The 18,039-nt window shown below is 40.8% G+C and overlaps 1 protein-coding gene across 2 annotated transcripts in view; it reads left to right on the plus strand.

Moving 5' to 3' along the window:
* The window catches only part of FANCC (Fanconi anemia complementation group C), a 203,345-nt gene that overhangs the window by 123,438 nt on the left and 61,868 nt on the right, over positions 1-18,039 (plus strand). For both annotated transcript variants that reach the window (XM_019517352.1, XM_019517350.1), the window contains exons 8-10: positions 144-308; positions 6,632-6,788; positions 13,765-13,817. In XM_019517352.1, the coding sequence (XP_019372897.1) occupies positions 144-308; positions 6,632-6,788; positions 13,765-13,817 (375 nt within the window). The remainder of the gene's footprint in view (positions 1-143; positions 309-6,631; positions 6,789-13,764; positions 13,818-18,039) is intronic.

Genomic DNA, 18,039 nt, shown 5'->3' on the forward strand with positions numbered 1-18,039 from the left:
ATACAGTTTTTTGCTGTCAGGCACATGGCTATTAATTTTAACATTTGGCACTGAATTGAGTTAGCTTTTATTTACATCATAACTATAGAATTTCAAGCTCTTGACATTTTTTTGTAACAAAAAACTTATTTTTGTTTCTTCAGAATTTCAGCTGATCGTGTGTACACAGTTTCCCTTTTCTGTGTTCCTCTTATTACTTTGCCTGATTTGACTCCATTACTAGAAGCTCTCCTTACTCATCATGGAAGCAAATCACAAGAGGTTCTCAGCTCAGAGTTTTTAGAAGCTGTGAATGAAGCCTTTTTAAGGTAAGTAACACAGGATATCCAGATCACCAAAAAACAAAACAACCCCCCCAACCTATATTCAATTGAAACTCTCATTTATTAATTAAATTGTCATTTAATTAATTTATATGCTGGATGAATGGAATGTCTACTCTATTGTAATAAAATCTTTGTGTGCTGACCTCAAATTGGAATCTTCTTCTCCTTCTCCTTCTTGTGTCCTCGTCATAAACCAGATATTTTTCCAGAATCATGCTCAAGTGATGGCTCTTTTTGTAGCTGCATCGAGGTCCTCCTTTGTACAGGTCTCATCAAGGAGTCAGCAAATGAGCATGTGCTCCACAGTCTGCACTTCACTGCACTCAAATATATTTGTGTCATTAGAGCAGCCCCATTTGATCTTCCAGTTTGTGTGCACAGCTGATTCAGGCATTGCCATGTTAGTTAGTCTAGATCAGCCCCTCTGGGAAGGTCTTCCTGGGGTTCGAGATGCATTTCAGAGCACCTGATTGTGCATAATCTTTCCTTCCGTAACCTCAGTTGTGCTCTATTAGCGATCATGTCCAGCTGTGCAACATTGGTTACAAAACCCTTTCACACTTTAAGCCATTTAGTTCTGTGTGACCAGTGAGTGGATGCTTGAGGTCTTTCATCTGCTGCAATTTTTTTTTTTTTGGGCTCATTATCTTTCTTCTGAAATCAGGTGGTGCAATGCCAGTTGGTAAGTGTAAGTTGTCCTTTAGTATTGGCTGTCGTTTAGAACTGGGTCTAGTTTCTTAGCACAAACTGACCATTCCCATACTTGACATGCATATTGTGCAGTGGAGTAACACAAGGCAATAGCAGTGGTTTGTAATGTTGCTAGATTTGCTCTCCCCATCGAGGTGACCAACGTTTAAAGTATATTGTTGCAGGCACAGACTTTCCCTTTCATATTCTTTGCATGTGTTTTGAAGGTAGGTGTTTGGTCCAACATAACCCCCAAATACACAGGGTTTGGGTGATTAGTCAGTGGGATTCCTTCCCAGGTGATGTTTAATTTCTGCTTGAGATACTTATGGCATAGGTGAAAAGCTGTGGCCCATGTCTTGATTGCGTTGATGTGAAGCTGGTTCTTATTTTAGTAGTCTGAGAGGTTGTTCAGTTCACATATAAGTCTGTTCTTGAAAGTGGCAAAGTCCTTCTCTTGCATCACGATACATAGATCATCAGCATATATGAAGCTCCCTGTATTATTCTGTATGGGAGCGGTGGTGCCTGCTTGGCTGCCTGCCTGGTACACCATGCTGCTCCACCTCTCCGCCAGACTCCGGCCTGGGACTTTTGATGAACCTGCCGGGACTGGGCTATAGAATCAGTGTCCCCCAGCCAAACCGGGACATATGGTCACCCTAGTTTTATTGGTAGGAAAGGAGAATTAGCAGCCACAATACACTCTGATTTTGACCAAAGACACACAACCAAAATAGATTAACTGAAACCTTAGTTTGCAAGTACTCTTGAATTACTCTTCAAGGGTAAGTTTTCATATAGCATGAATAATACATTCTATAATCTCTAGTCCAGGGGTGGGTAATTATTTTGGCTAGAGGGCCACTTAATGACTTTCCCTTTCTTGAGCTGGTGAGGGCTGCAATGGTAGCCCTGCCCCTTGACAGGCACCCCACCCCCTGATTGCCACCAGAAGTCCAACCCTAACCCCTGAACTTTGGCACTGGAAGTTGTTTCCCCCAACTCCTTACCCCCCACTCTTTACCCCCAGAATTACTGCTTTTGGGAGGGGGTTTTGCCAACTTGGAAGCAAATAAAACAAAATGTATTTTGAAAATCATACATCTACTATGACATATTTTAATTTTATTTAAAAAAATATTTATTTTTGATTTACATGTGTTTGCATAGTATATATAGATGTGATTGCATAATAGCTCAAAATAAAGTCTTACTCTTGTATATTGTTTGGAGGGGGCTGGGTGTGGTGTGTGTGGGTGGATGGGTGGGAGGATTTGTGGGTGGGTGTGCGTGGGGTTTGTGAATTGGTGTGGGTATGTGTGGGGTTTTGGCATTTGTGAATAGATATGGGGGTATGGGTGTGTGGGGGGTTTGTGAGGGAGTCTGTGGAGGGGTGAGGGTATAGGTGGGTATGGGATTTGTGGGGGGAGGTGTGTATGGATGTGGGGTTTGTAGGGAGTGGGGGTGCATGTGGGGTTTGTGGGTGGGTGTAGGCCCCCTGCTACACATCCCTCTCCATGGCATACAACTCTTGCCAGTGGCAGCAGCAGGCGGTGGGCCCTCAAGACACTCCTGGTCTGCAGCAGACAGAGCCCTTTGGCAGCATGTGACTCTGGCTGAATCCTGGGAGCTGCACATGATAACACAGTGCTCTTTTGGCCTGGCCCATTGGCACATGCCTTCAAGCTGGACTGAGCTGGCTCCATGCCAATACATGGAGCTCCCAGGACTGCAGGCAAGAGCCACATACCATTGGGCCAGGCTGACTCTGTGCCTCCACGTGGGGCTTCCAGCCGCATGTGGAAACATTGAGTCTGCCTAGCCCAAAGGTGCATGGACCAGGAGCCACAGGGAGTCACGTGCCATCGGGCCAGGCGGGCTCTGTGCCTCCACGTGTAGCTCACCACTGGAGTGCTGGAAACCCCATGTGGAGGCATGGAGGCAGCCTGGCCCAGCCTGATAGCATGCAGCTCCCTCCTGCAGTGCCAGGGGCCCCATATGTTGCCATGGAGCCAGCATGGTCTGGCTCAAAATTGTGTGCCGGTGGCTGGGCCAGGTCACCATGTGCGGCTCCTGGGATTCAGCCAAAGCCACACACCATGACGAGGCTCTGCCTGCAGTGGGCCAGGAGTGCCCCAAGGGCCTGTCGTCTGTGCCTCCTCAGCTGGTGGAAGCAGCAGCAGCAGGTGACAGTGCACTGTCATGGGGGGGTTCCGCACCCACCCACAAACCTCACCCTCACCCACTCCCATCCTCAACCACAAACCCCACCCCCCTACAGGCAGGAGCTCTCCTCCTTACTCACCAGCTGTCCAGCTGCACACCATCATACTTGGTGCCTCCACATGGGGCTCCCAGATGGAGTGCCAGGAGATCCACAGAGGTGGAAGCACAGAGCTCACCTGGTCCAATGGCACACAACCTCTGAAAGCATGCTTTCCGCTGGCTTTGAGAGCAATAGCTGCAGGCTGATAATCATTGTTTTCTGGAGGGGCCCCATAGGCCAGATAGAATGGCCTGACAGGCCATATGTGGCCCGTGGGCAGTATTTTGCCTTCTGCAGGGTTTAATTATTTAGGAGACTCTATTCCATGTTGGCAGATGATGACTTGGCCCTGATCATGGAGATCTTTGTTACCTCCCAGATTGATTATGTCAATATCCACTTTTTACAAAGCATCAGCCAGTACATAATACTGGACTGAAAAATGAGGGCTACAGAATGAACTTCAGACCTTTCCTCTGCTCTACCTGAATTTCTTCCCCCTGCACCTAGAGGGTATCGAATTCAAGGTCCTGATCTTTATCTTCAAGGCACTCATTGGTCTATGCGTGGGAAAAAGAAAAGGTCACCTAAAGGTCAGGGGTGACAACTCATTCTTTTAAGTCAACATAATAAGAGTGACAGATATCCACTAAGCTATCCATAAATGTAATAGTTACATTTGTTTTAAAGGACACTTTCGGAACCAATGTGAACTCTTCAGATTTTTAAAGGGTCATTTGGGACTCTCTTGCCTTTGGTTTTCCTTCTTTTCCCTTTTTTTATGAAAAGTCCTAACAGGGCCTAAACAATAATTTTTACCAAGGCACACAAGCCAGTGCATTGTTTCTGAGATGCCCAGCTGGTCACAAGCTATTCTTTTCTCCCAGGGCTTCAGCAATGGCAAATTTAAAAGCTGGGATGAATAGCTAATGGCAAGGCCATGACTTCTAACTTATGTTTGTCCACATGTTCCTAGAGACTTCATCAGAAACTAATAAAAACTATTGGTTTTGGAAAAAATGTGTCTAAAAATCCACGGTGAAAGATACTGTCCAAAAGAATGGGTGGTCTTTCACTTGTCCAATTCCTGTGGCTTCAGATCAGTGTGTTCCATCAGGAGTGGTAAAAATTCTGGAAAATTTCCCAGGACAGCTGCCCTTAGATAGACCATCCAAACTGAGTCAACATCACTGAGTCAACAGGCAATCAGTCATTACAAATAGTTTTGCCACCACTTAATATGAGTGTGAATACTTTATGTGGTCATAGAAGGTTTTTTTCTGAATGCAGTACTCTGTCCTGTGTGTAACCTTTTCAGGTGCGTGTTCATCACAATGAACTGAAGAAATTCAGTGTTTATTGATTTAGGCCAAATTTTTCATTTAGGGACTTTAAAAGTAGTTGAGGGTATCCCTGTGAAGAGATGCAGTAGCTTGCTGGCCTTTTACTGAGGTTCTTGTACCCTGAAAGGGACTTAAATTACATTTTCCACTGGAGTCATCCTTTTGTATTTACCTCCCTGTTCTCTACTTCTTTGTAGATACACTCAAAACCTCTTCCTTCCAGTTAGGAGCCTTATGTAGTCAGATATGCAAGAAGCTTGATTCATGATTTAGCTGTCAGTAAAATGCTAGAAAAAGTGTGTCTTGTAACCCAGTATAGAACCCAGAGATGTCCTTTGTGGCATGTTCAAGTATCGCTGACACGAGGACAGAAAGGCTGGTTTTAACTTTAGTGTAAGAAATATTTTCCTGGCCATGAGTTAGATTTTTTCTGTGCATGCTTCAAAGTTGCCCTTTTCCAAAAAAACAAGAGGAGTGTTCAGCTTTGTCTATGTAAGCAATTTAAATCCAAAGAAAAATGTGAATGATAATGCATATTAAATAATAAAAATTATAGAATTAATAAGGAAAGAAGATAAAAGAATGTAAGATGAGCTTTTCAGCCTTAATTCCCCCTGTTGTCATACACCAGTTATATTGCAGTGCATTGCTTTCAGTATGTAGTAATTAGTGCTATTTATGCAACTTTTTTTAAAATATACATTGCTTCACGAGTTAAAAGGGTAATTTTTGATGTTTTTTCCCCATTTCTGGAGATGCACAGTTTTATGTAAAACAGGCATACAGGGAAGAGTTTCAATAAAACATGTACAGGTTTTCAATCACTATCAGATACCTAAACATTTAATGTTCAAATGATGTTTAAATTAATGTGTCATAAAACACATTAGAAAACAAAGTAAAACAAATGTTAAGCCTTTTTCCACTTTTTTGCTTTTCCAGTAATTATGCTTGTAATTAAGGCTCTTTTAATCCTAACTTAGCTTTGTTTAATTCTGCATAATTGGATGTAATACTACAACACCTTTTTAGAAACCTTTTAATCTGAAACCAATCTAATATTCATTTTATAATAGCTGTAAAAATATTCCGGTATGTATATTTTTGTGGTAAGATATCTTTTCCTCTTATGTGGTTGCTGTACTATACTTCTGATCTTGTGCCTAGTACACCCACATTGTGGTGGTGTCCCACCATAACCTGTTCCTGCTTTAGTATCTTATTCCTAATTATGTAATATCCTATTTTAGCTGAATTATAATGGAAAGCCACTTTAGGTGAAAAGAGATAGTTATCTCTTAAAACATGAAAGGGTTTCCGTCAATGTTGGTGGGCTCAAGAGCTGGTCTACTTTGTTTTCTCATCTCTGCAGAGACCGGGTAATGCTTTGAATTATAGCCAGCAATAAAATTATTTAGGACCCTTCTGCTTGTTGTAGTTATTGAAGCTTTCTGAGCAAGCCTATCTAAAGGAAGCAAGCCTCGGGTTTAAAATGGAGACGATTTAAGATGGAATGTTACCCTTGAGAATAACTGAGCTCCAGAATATGAATACTCCATGTCCTTTTTCTATGACCTGATCAGAGTCTGGATTTGTTGGTCTTCAAGACATGTTGCTCATTAGCCCTATAGATTATTTATTTCTTTATTAGATTTATATGCTGCCCCTTCCCAATAAAGGCTCAGAGTATTTAATAGGGAGTTCTTGTTATATATTTCTTTTAAAACTGTGCTCACATTTAAGAAGTATGGTTGCTTAAGTAGAACACTGTGATTCTAATATCTGCTCTATGACTTATTTCCTATATGATCTTTGAGGAAACCACTTAATTTCTCTATCTCAGTTTTCCCATTTGTAAAAAGAACATAAGAAATGGGAGGCACTTTCCCCTAAAACATTGTTAAAGTATGCATGTCTTGAATGTTATATGCCATTCTTTTAAATATTTATTTATTTATGTATTCCTTATGTTTGTACAAAACAATATTTTCCCTCTGATTTAGAAAGAAGATTGCCCTCTCAGAATCAGCTGTCTTCAGCCTGTGGCTTCGCCATCTACCCAGTCTTGAAAAAGCTACATTGGATTTGTTAGAAAGATTAATTTCTAATCAAATAACTTCACTGGAAGAGGTGATGCGTATCATAAAAGATTCATTGCTGGTACGTATTACAATTAGTACATTAAACTTCACCATTTGTACTGAAGGATCTCCAGATGATTCTCAAATATAAGCACTACTAAAATCCTCTCTGTGAGCATTGAGAAATCAATTAGTGTAGAGCTTGTTGGCAGTAGTGGGAAGAGAAACAGAGATGAACCAGAGGCGAATCTTACTCATAAAGTTTCACAGTATGTTTTCTTACAGAACAGATCGCATCTGTCTCTCTTGGCTTCAAGGTTTCATTTAGAGGACCAAGAGAAGGCAAACCGAATTGGGGCCCGATTGACAGAGATACTAAGCACCCACTTCTCCCTTTGGGAATTAGGAAAAAAAGTCCCTTTTTATGTCTGATTTGAATGGAGATCAGGTATTTCATATGCTTACGCCACTCAACTGTCGTCTTGAGGATTATTGGATTTTGTGGTTATTTACTTATTTAATGTCTTTTTCAAGTAAGAAGTTCTTAATTTTAAAACATTTGTTGGGTTTTAATAAATTTTAGCTTTAGGATTTATCAGTAAATAAGCTTTCCATCTCCATTTCACTTAAAAATTTACAGTGTTTCAGTAGCCAGTTATTGGCCATAAAGAATAACATTTAAAAAAACAGTAGTCTTTAAAAAGCAAAACAACCCCTTTAAGTAAGCAGACAATTCAGGATGTATAGATATATCATATGGATGTCTTCAATATTTTTATATTAAAATTCTTCATGAATTACCTCTTCAGGTTATCATTTTAAGAATTTTGTATCATGTTCACAAGCCACATAAGTGCTAGCATTGGTACTACTTAGGTCTGTATTTAAGTATCTGAATATTCCACAACCTAAGATATAAAAAATCCTATCCCTGTAGAGACTTTCTCTCCTCTTTTTTTGGTTTGTGCAGGGGTTGTCTCTCCCATTATCCTTATAGTTCAATATTTTCATCCATTGGTCCACATTTCTAAACAGCTTGGTATTTAATCACTTCACATGGTTTACAAAAAAGCTCAGTTCAGTGTAGAAAATAAGTCAAATCTCTATATTGCTCTTTAGGTTATTCTTATTTATTAATTTAATAGGTATATTTTATTAATGCTCATCTCCCTGAGAATCTTATGTTGTGTATGTTTTCCCTTGTCTCAAATAATTTGCTTTTTAAGATGACTCTCGGAGGAAGAGGCAGGACTAATTGTATTAAAAAATTAGTTTAGAGCCAGTATTGTCTGAGTAAGATCTGACATGGGTAAAGGCACAAGGAGGCAGATGATCTTCCTTTGTGTGGAAGAGGTGATGCATCAATACCCAACAGCTTGCAAGAGGGAGTTGTGAATTAAGTGATAGTCCCTTTATACTCTTGAGGTCCTAGAATATTCAAATTACTGATTTGTACCACTTATTAGGTTCCCTGCATGTTACAGGTATTGTGCAATTAACTGGGTAATTGTGCATTTACCTGGAGACCAGCTACATGTTCAAAGTAGCTGTCCCACAATAAAAAGCTCCAACCAGCTATAAAGTTAGACCTTGAAAATGTGTACTACCTTTGTAGCTGGTTGCTATCAAGCTTTAATTTGCACGTGTAGCAGGGTATCCCACAGTGGTGCATCATGCCTAGTGTAAAACCCCTGAGCCCGAGGGATCATGCCTGCCATGATCCCCAGGGTCCAGAGGTTTCAAACCTCTCCCTCTCTCCCCCCTCCCCAACCCCGGGGATCGTGGCTGCTGTGATCCCTAGGGTTCTTGGGTGCAAGAAAGCCCTGGGGCTGCATGATTGCTGCAGAAGCAGACTCCCCATATGAGGGGTGCAGGAAATCTCTGTGGCCAAAGGATCACAGTGATCCTCTGGCCCCAGGGGTTTCCCATGGCCCTGGGATAGGGGAATTACCTTGTGGCCTCTGGGGTGGGGGGATTGCCCCTGAGCCAAACCTCTGGCCTGGGAGTTTTCCCGCCTTGGGAGTTTCACGCTCCCTCGGGGCAGGGAGACTAATGCAGAAGGGATCCTCAGTCCGGGGGGTGGGGAGACTGTGGGGCACCCCTTGGCTGAAAGCCCCTCAACCGGGGTGCATGGGGCATCCAGCCACAGGAACTTGCATCTTGCTGATGCAAGGAGACTCCCCTTACACCAGCAGTAAGGTGTGAGGGGATCTAATGCGCAGTCCCACATGTGGCATGGCTGGAGGCACAGTTGTGTGAATCATGCATTAGATCCCATTGGGCCTTTACGTGCACATGTAGAGGGGGCCTTTTTATGCTAGAAGTTGTGTGGCTTATGACTGTAGTATACAACTCCTATCAAGTAGACGTTCAGGGTCAGTTTCTAAAGAAGACTTTTACATAGTTGACTAGGTGAAAACCAGGAACTTGAGTTTAGTGCAGTTAAGCAGGATATAAGGAAGGGCTGGGATCCAGAAACGGAAATGATGTGGTCAAAGTAGTGGTCAGCAAGTCCATTAATTCCTTTATTACATGCAGTTTTACAGGGATATTTAGACTATAATAAGTAGGTGGGCACTTCAGTGAAGAATGTATTCTGTTAAAATATATTTAGAATATTTACTTAGGAATCTATGGTGTTTTGTTTAATTTGTTTGATTATGCTGTGTTCAGGATATGACCTCTATAGTTCAGGGTAATTTCAATATAAAATGATGGGCCAAAAATTACTGATTTGTTTAGATTGTTATTCCTACTTGCAATAAAAATAGGGTGGTACAAAAAAAGCAACCAGAAAATACTGGTAATGTGACTGAGCGATAAAAAAGGTAACTTGAAAAAGCTTTCATAATTACATCATCTGACTCATTTATCAAAATGAAATATCTTAGAACAGTGACATAACTATAGGTAAATGTCTTTGAGATCTACGGGACCCAGATAGTAGAAAACTGCTGTGCTTTATTATGAAAGAAACTTGATATCTAATACTGTTATATTTGGATTCCAACTGTAATTAGAGTGTGATGGTCTAGTAACTTGTATTTTATATGGTGTGCAGCTAATTACATTTCCATCCTTTGGGAAAAGCTGGAATTAGTAGTGGATATCCTTCAGTTACTAAGATGTAATAAAAACAAAAGATAAATGTTATATGCATTGCACAAAATGAAATGAGCTACACAAATATTCTTTAGCCCATCAGAAATTTGGAGATCTTGCATTTTCCAGAAAGGTTATAATGTGTGTCTGCATATCTATCTAATGGCTATGAAGTTTACTAAAACTCAAATTTTAATTTGTAAGTTAAAATGCTTGTGTTTCACTGCCTCGATTTAAAGAAATATCGCATGTTTTCCCTGCATTGTAGTGTCCCTATGCACATAGGCAAGTCCCAAGGTTAATATTAGTCTATTTCTATGCATTATGTTTCATATTTGAAAGCTATAGTACAAGAAGACTTGCGTGTTTAATTTTAGATAAAGACCTTTGAAAACTTTTGTGCTTCTTAGCTCTGTAAGTTACTCTTTGATCATACAGTTCTTTTGACATCCCCAACTTCCTACATTTTGTCCTTGAATTGGTCTGTTATTCTATCCAGTTAAAGTTAATGTTGTAATGCCTCAACTCCTGTTCAGGTGACACAGTGACACTTTACCATATAGGTACACAGAGGCTTGGGGCATTATCCTCATTCCAATGCCCTTACATCCTTCTTAATTTGATAGATCCACATGTTTATGTTTTGGCTGGATCCAGACTCACCTTTCAAACCCAGACTTTCCAGTGAAATAGGAAACAGAGAAAGGTGGACAAGGTGAGAGAGAAGTTTGGAAAAGAAGACCATTTTGTTTTCAACTGGATTTCCCTGCAGTTTGCCCCTACTGAGTAAATTTCAGTGGATATAATCATTGTCCTCAACAGTGTATATACTGATATTCAGTGTATCTGAATCTGTAATCATTAAGTCACATGTGCAGTTCCAGTTTCCCACAATCTAGGCAGATTTTTAAAACAATGGTGCAAAGGCCCCAAAGCTGTGCTGCTAGTTTTGCAGGATCAGATGTTGGGGTGTTCTGGTTTAATTTCACAAAGACATAGGCACCATTCTCTGAAAACTTTTGAAAAGTTAAGGTGATAATTTATGGTATTCTGAAAATCCCATCTCTCCTTGTACAAACATGAGTCTGCAAAAGTGTCTGAATTGCCACTGTTCTGCTGCAGTCAGGTAGTATAAGAAAGATTCGACACCTGTAGCATGCTGAGAAATTCCAGGGAAGCCCCTGAATATAGTTTGTTGACCAAAGCCCTATCATATTGTTTGACAGCACAGTGCAGCTTGACCCTGTTCTCACTGAACCCAATGATAACGCTTAATTTCTATTGAGTATGAGCAGATGGTATCACAAATATAGGTTCTTATAGCGACTGCAATTTCACTGATTCCTGTTAGAATTTCTTTCTTTGTAAAACAACCTCTAGTGCCCCTAGTTTTGTGGTAGCTATTGATACAACACTGGATTGCTTGCATAGACCCCTGGCAGATATTATATTTGTCACATGTTATGTGCAAGTATCTTGCAACAAACAACAGCATTCCAGTTGGCCATCTGTTAAAATTATTGTGGGATATTTCCATGTCACAAAAGTTGCTGTTCAGTGAACTACCAATTGTCTCACTAAAGGGCTAGCAATGTCTCTTGTCAAGGCAGTGTATGCTTTGCAGCAAACTGGCGAAATTCTACAATAAAGGCCATCTAGCAGGTGCCTATTTGTTTTACTAGTCCATCCAGTTCATGTCCCTGAAGAAACCCTTAATGTATCTACTTTCATAATGCACAGTCATCTTAGCAACAAAGAACGCCAACCTTTTATATTAAGTTACATCACTTCATTTGCTAAAACATGTATTTAACTAATTTTGCATCAGTGGCATACTGACAGGGGGAGAGGGGGCCATGGCCCCTGGGCACAGGCCTGGGGGGGTCGGGGGGGAGCACCGGCTGGAAAGGCCAGGGTGCCTCCCGCGTTTTGTGTGTGGTCCACCCACCCGCCTGGCAGGTTGTGTGCTTCTTTTGCCATTCTAGCTGGTGTGCCGCACTGCTAATTCTCCTGCAGATGTGCCGTGGGGTGGGAGGTGTGGCCCTGCCCAGGCTGATTTGCCTCCGGACCCACACTCTGCTTGGATCATCCCAGGGGGCTGGGAGATGCAAATGCGGACATTGACCCTCAGGCACTGGAGACCCACGGTACACCACTGTTTTGCATATGGATTAGTCCGTGAAAGTATGTTGAAGTGATGGTAACTGCATGAATTCTTTCAGTGTCTGTTGTAACATGGCAGACAAGGTTCTTTGGGTAAATTCAATAACTTTTATTAGATCAACTCAAAGGGATGCAAAAATTCTTCTTTGCAAACTTTTGTGTACAAATACCCTTCATCACATATTTGTACCTGAAAGCTTGCAAAGAAGAATTTTTCCAACTATTTGAGTTGGTCTAACACAAGATATTGGATTTACCCGAAGAACCTTGTCTGCCTATGTCCTTAGACCAACACAGCTACAACCTGCACCCCTGTTCTAAAATGGGGCTTGTATATAAGTATAGAAGTGATGTTGTTTTGAAAAGATATATGTACTGAAAAGAAGGAAAAAGATGCATTTGAATAGCTAACGTGAAGAACTAAAAGGTTGTTTTATATTTTGTAGTGTACAGTGTCCAAGTACCTTAAAATAACAGTATTTTTCTTGTCCCCCAAATTCATCCATTTGGTTTTTTCCAAGCACTTGAAGTTTAGAGACTTCAAGCAGGCTGTATGCTGTTTCTCACACATCTAGGCAGCCAGCTGTGAATGCTCTTGAACACTAGATGGCATACATTCAATATGACAACTTAACTACAGCCATATGACCAAAAAAAATATGAATGATAAATCATGAAAATGAGGTGCCACCTAATTTTTCCAATATGGTAAAAACAACTGTGAGAAACATGGACTTCATCTTTTCAAAGCTTTCCTTGATCATTTATTCCAATGGCTGCCTGCCTCATTAAAGTTGCTCTTTAAGGTAACTCCACACTTCCACTGCAGCTTGAACTATATGCACAGAATATATCTCTGGATTGAAGCATCAGGCACTTTAAATAATAGCCATTACAACAGCTGAATGCTGAAGACTATAAAACTGAATTTTATTAGATACATTTTTTCAACAGAATTGTTCAAGATGTGCTCACTCATTAAATCTTCACGTTGTCTTAAAACATAGGCATCTCTTTTGCCTACAAAGATACAAATAAAGGTTTATGCTAGTTGTTATTTTATGATTACTGTTATGCATTCTGTATAAGAGCAAATGCACAAAATTCAGACATATAATAGTAGATTCACTAGTTCATATAATAATTGCTTTAAAATATGGTAATCTTGTTGGTGACATTACGTCACACTGCAGAGAAGAGTAAAAACATTACTAGTTTAAAAATATACTTTTGGTTTCTAAGATGTAAATAAACATTTTTAGGTTACCTGAGATCCATGAAAGGGTATGATAGCATGAAAATGTATGCTGTATTTTCAGAGCCAAGGGAAATAAAAGAAGAAAAATTAGTTTTTTTTATATTGAATTTTGTTGACATAGCCAGAAAATGTAAGTTTATCCAAGATGGGTTGTCTATAAAAAGGAAAAAGCTACTTATTTTCTCATGTCTCTAGCCAGTAGGACTTTTATGAGTAGTAATCCATTTTCATTCATCTGTCACTCTTAGTATTTGTAGTGACAGTTGCCGTACTTAGTTGCAGATCCCAGCTTTGTGCATGTATAAACAGTCTAGTCTTTATTACTGGTAGTCTCAGTTCTTCAATTGCTACAGTAGTTTTTAAGGGATATTATCCTGAGAGAGGTGTGAGAAATTTCTAGGGTATTGTCTAAGATCTGCACTAAGTAAAGCACAGTAGTATTCATTGGCAATGTTGCACACTTGTATAATGAATGTGAGATTTTTGCATCTCTTAAATAGTGTCTAATTTACTCCTTTTTCTTTTTTCATAGCCAAAAGCATCATGTTATCCTGCTATCTTCAGAATAGTTGATGAAATTTTCAAGTAAGTTTTGATAATTTTACAAAGAAAGTTATTAAATCACAAGCTTTTAAACTGACCATTGATCTAAAGGTTTATGGCTGAGAACAGGGAAGGCTGAGGTAGGGTTCTTGGATTCTGCTCTTGGTTATTCTACTCTTTAGATTTGTGATCATCGGTGAACTTGGTGCCTCAGTATTCCTCTCTATAAAATGAGTATAACAGGTATTTGTGTCATATCAGATATTGTAAAGCCCAGTGAATGTTATACACCTGAGTATTCTTGTATAGAGGGTATTTTGCAACAGCTGTTGATCCAAATAACTGGAATATGTTTCGGCTTCCAAAAGTAAAAGCTAGAATTTGGTTTATACTTTGGCACAGATTTGTGGTTTAAAAGTAATATGATATTAAATAAGTAGATACTCATGGCAGCGTGAGTGCTTGAGGACTAGCTAAATACTTTGCACTCATTTTTTAAAAACCTTGTCTAATTTTGTTAGTCATTTTTAACCATACAGCCATAATGGATTGTACTTGAGAATCTTGGGCTTTATTGAGTTTGGCTTTAGAGCCTTGCAGGCATGTTTTGCATCTGCAGCATCCCACAGAGGATGGCCAATGCTGACAAGTAACATGGGTGCAAGCTTCTGTTAGAAACTTGAAGATACATAGGACAGAATCAAATTGGAAAGTATAAGAAAAACAACAATCATGGGAAAGGCTTGTTTCATTGTTTTCTAACACATCTGATGATGCTCCCTGAAGCAAGTGATGATGAGACAGCACACACAGATAAGTCCATCTTCTTCCAACTCCTGGTCTTACCAAGATGCCTTGATATAGTCTCTCTAGTGCCTTCCAAACATTCCCTCTCTTAACCAGTCTATCTACTCTGTGCACAGCTGATTGAGCCACTTGTTTACCACTTATAACTGATCTCATGACTGTGAGTTATAATGAAAATAACCTATCTTTTTCCTACTACGCTTTTTAAGCAAGGCCTTACTTATGTCAAACTTTTTCCACACACAAACCTCTGGTCCTCTCTATACCCTGGCTATGTTACAACATTGCTGTTTTGTAAAGCAGGCTATAGCCATGCCATTCCTTCTAATCTTTATAGTAGTAAGGGGTTGAACCAAGAGTAGATTAGGAAGATTAATTTTTCAGTGTATTAAATATTACCTAAAGCAATGTACACAACTCACCACATGGGGGCTTCCAGGTCTTTGTAGTTGGTTTTCAGTGTTCTTTCTTTTTTTCCCCTCTTTTGACTATCATTTGCGTGCAAATACTCAAATCATTCTTTTCAAGGGCAAATAGCCCTGTTTTTTCACTGATCATGCAGGTTTAATAACAGTAACAGTTTTAAGAGCACAATACTTTTTAACTAAAATTGATGAGGTACAGCTCATCAAATGTTCCATAAGACCATAAGAAAGCAGCATTTCAGGAATATATCTTTTCCCTGGGAATTGAATTGGATTTACAGCTCAGATGTGGCTTTAGGTTTGCTTTTTTCAAGCATAGAATGTTAAAGCTGAACTGTCTTCAAAGGCAGCGCAGGTTTTTTAGTACAAATACTGAATTTAGAAAGATTTCTTTGATAGCTATAAACCAGCTCTGACTGGAGATCTCAAAAGATACATGTAAGATACTCTTTCATACATGTTTGGGAACCACATCGTTTTCAGTGTTTGACACCTGAGAGTAATAATAAAGCCAGAACCCTGTTGATTCTGTGGTGTGGTGAACTTAAATTCTGTAAGAAGGACCACAATTTTGGGGCAATATTTTTTTTAATAAAAAATCCCTTTTATTCCATTAGCCAGTGAATTCCAATTGGGGTCATGAGATCCTTTGCAGGTATCCCTCCCCTCTCCCTACCTCTCCTCTTACTGCCTAGTCCCTACATGAATAGGTAAGTGCAAGTTTGTCTTTGCCCACTGCCCAGTCCCTGTGCAGTGTAATAAATAAATTCATTTTTGAATGGTATAAAAGGGTGCTGGGAGCCTATAAAGTTTGAGAACTGCTACATTAGGCAAATCTTTGACCCTGTGTTTAGGCCAAGTTTGCAAGATTGGTGCAGGGACTGAGGGGATTTTCTGCTTCAGGCTATGAAATAGCAGTGGAGCCACTCTACAGTTGCTTTTATAACAGCTCTTTTCTTTTATGGTGGCCCAGTTTGTGAATTGGACTTGAATGAGCACTAGATCTGAATCCTCAAAGACCTACCAGCCCTTCTCACAAAACTGTTTTGTGTACCCCAAATTTAGTACCATCCCAGAGCAGACCTGTATAAGTTTCATAATGTTAAGTCCTCTGTGACCATAAGGGCTAGGGACAGACATTACACATAAACCAGTTTAAGTGATCAGAAACTGGTTTACACCTGTAACAGAACAGATGTTCATCTTGCATAAACCAGTTTGAAAATGGTGGAAACCAGTTTGAGATAAACCTGGTTGAATGTAGTATCAGCCTGAACTGATTTGGGTCAAACAGGCTTATGCAGTGTCTTTCCCAGACCCCTTGCTGGTTTAAGTTGAGACAGACTCCCCCAGCATCCCGGCATGCTCTCTTGGCTGGGTTGGGCTCTCTGCTCCACAGCAGGGCTGGCCCCTCCCCTCTGCTCCATGGCTGCAGCTTCGTCAGAGACTGCAGGCATCTTCCTGGCTTCCTCTAGCATACAACATGCTGGCTGTGGTCCGTGCTGTGGGAGACCAGTTCCTTCCTTGGAAAAGCTGTTTAAGAAGAGTTTGAACTAATGGAGAGAGGCTTTGTTTTCTGATGGAATGCTAAACACTGTTATCAATTCCCTGCTGGGCTGCTCAGGAGGGTGGGAGACCCCTCCCTAATCAGAGCCTGCTATCGGGGCCTGGCCATACCCCCCTCAGCTTAGCAGTGTGAAAAGGAAGGTAGGACTGCTCTAGCATCCCCTGGCTTCTAGCCTGAGCCACTGTAGGCATGTGCGTCTATTTCTGGGATGTCTGTCTGGTTACAAACCAGTTTAGTATAGCCAGATTAGACTAACCTGCAAAGACTGAATTAGTTCAGGCTCAGGCTTTTTCAATGTCTGTCTCTAACCAAGGTGGCAAAAAGGAATTTTCATAATTTATGGGTTTGTTATAATTGACCGTATGTAACACGTGCTATAAAAAATTTTTATAGATGTAAAGGAACATCTCTTTTATAACCATTTGTTTTGACAGAATAAAATTATAGACAACAGAAATTAAAGGCTAGTCTTAGATCAGCTAGTCCACCAAAAGGGCACAGCAGCCCTCTTGGCTCTCCAGGGAACTGGAGGACCTCCTGCGTCTTAAAAGGAAGACCTACAAAGGATGGAGGACTGGAACCACCACCAAGGAGGAATACTCTGCTTTGGTCTGGACCTGCAGAAAGCAAACCAGGAAAGCCAAGGCTGCGATGGAACTCCAGCTAGCTACAAATATCAAGGACAATAAAAAGTCCTTTTTTAGATATGTGGGGAGCTGGAGGAAAAACAAGGGCAACATTGGATTCCTGCTCAACCAGATGGAGCAACTGACAACTGACGCCCAGGAAAAAGTGAACTTGCTAAATGGGTACTTTGCATCAGTTTCTCACCAGTCCCATGGGATGGCCCTGCGCACTGTGGGTCAGGGAGGCCCAGGTGAGGGAGATTCCTTGCCCTCCATCAAAGCTGACTTTGTGAAGGAACAGCTTGACAGGCTGGATTCCTTCAAGTCAGCCGGCCCTGATGGGTTACACCCAAGGGTACTCAGGGAGCTGGCAAGCATAGTTCAGCCCCTGGTATGGATTTTTGAGAGCTCTTGGCACCCTGGTGAAGTGCCCAAAGACTGGAAGAGGGCCAGTATTGTGCCTATCTTTAAGAAAGGGAAGAAAGTAGATCCGGCAAACTACAGGCCCATCATCCTGACCTCTATTCTGGGGAAGGTCTTGGAAAAGATGATCAAAGAAGCCATCCTTAACAGACTAGCTAAAGGCAATATCTTGAGGGATACCCAGCATGGGTTTGTTGCGGGTAGGTCTTGCTTGACCAATCTCATTTCCTTTTATGACCAGGTGACTTATCACCTGGACAAGGGGGAAGAGATCAACGTTGTATATCTTGACTTTAAAAAAGCCTCCGATCTGTTATCCCATGATCACCTCTTGGCCAAACTGGCTATATGCGGCCTCGACCTCACCACGATCCTCTGGCTGGGGAATTGGCTCTGCGGTAGGACCCAGAGGGTGG

The sequence above is a fragment of the Gavialis gangeticus genome, unplaced genomic scaffold, assembly GCF_001723915.1.
Source record: "Gavialis gangeticus isolate Ggan-Ray unplaced genomic scaffold, GavGan_comp1, whole genome shotgun sequence".
Taxonomy (NCBI): Eukaryota; Metazoa; Chordata; order Crocodylia; family Gavialidae; genus Gavialis; species Gavialis gangeticus.